This window comes from Musca vetustissima, unplaced genomic scaffold (assembly GCF_032173495.1).
Source record: "Musca vetustissima isolate MV318-11 ecotype Yass unplaced genomic scaffold, APGP_CSIRO_Mvet_v1 utg429231, whole genome shotgun sequence".
NCBI lineage: Eukaryota > Metazoa > Arthropoda > Insecta > Diptera > Muscidae > Musca > Musca vetustissima.
In genome coordinates this window covers 16,103-16,966 of record NW_026874826.1, presented here as the reverse complement: position 1 = coordinate 16,966, position 864 = coordinate 16,103, and the positions used below count along the sequence as shown (strand labels likewise).

The 864-nt window shown below is 30.4% G+C and overlaps 1 protein-coding gene across 1 annotated transcript; it reads right to left on the bottom strand.

Moving 5' to 3' along the window:
• Positions 1-5: 5 nt before the first annotated feature.
• LOC133336891 (troponin C-like) lies at positions 6-332 on the bottom strand (the record flags this gene model as incomplete). The annotated part of the gene is made up of 1 exon (XM_061545168.1): positions 6-332. A coding segment is annotated over exon 1 (312 nt), but the record flags the coding sequence as incomplete, so codon positions are not given.
• Between the last annotated feature and the right edge of the window lie 532 nt (positions 333-864).

Sequence of the window (864 nt, the reverse complement as noted above, 5' to 3'; positions counted from 1 at the left end):
AGTTTATCATCCAAAGCAGCTAAGATTTCTTTCATATAACCATTACCCTCACGATCGTACAGGCGAAATGCTTCCTTCAATTCTTTTTGTATAGCCTCGGCATCTTCTTCCTCGAGAAAATGGGCAGCTATATTACAAAAGCCATCGAAATTTACTTTACCCGTATTCTCAGGGTCATTTTCATCGATCAACTCCTGCAATTCACTCTCCTCGAACATTTGACCCATACTATTTAGAATCGTTTTGAGTCGCAGAGTTTCGATGAAGCCAGTCTTTTGGGTATCGAACATTTGAAATGCCCGACGCATAATGTCCATTTTCTCGTCGTCTTCCTATAAGTGGGAAGAGATATTTAAAAATAATAAAAAATATTCAAAAAATAATTTTTCATTATTTTATTTTGGGGATAGAAATCGAAGCCTACAAATAGGCGTGGATTTTTTTAAATATTATTTTCGAAGCCTACAAATAGGCGTGATTTTTTTTAAATATTATTTTCGGAGCCTTTATGAAAGGATCGTTTATATTTTAAATATTTTTTTAAAGAAATAATCGTGAATATTTTTAAATATTTTTTAAATATATTTTGGAATATATAATTGTGGATTTTGTGAAATATAGACTATTTTATAACATACTAGCATATGCCCGCAACTTCGTTAGCGAATATAGGAAATACTTAAACATATATTAACATATTATTTTATTTTCACAGATAACTGCATATGTCAGAAAAAACAATCCACACATTAATATCGACTATAAATTGAATTCGAGTAAAAATTTGGTACTAAAATTTCATGATTCGAACTCTAAAGGTTCACCTAAATCCAAATTTTAGCAAACATAGTTCCATTTAGCACA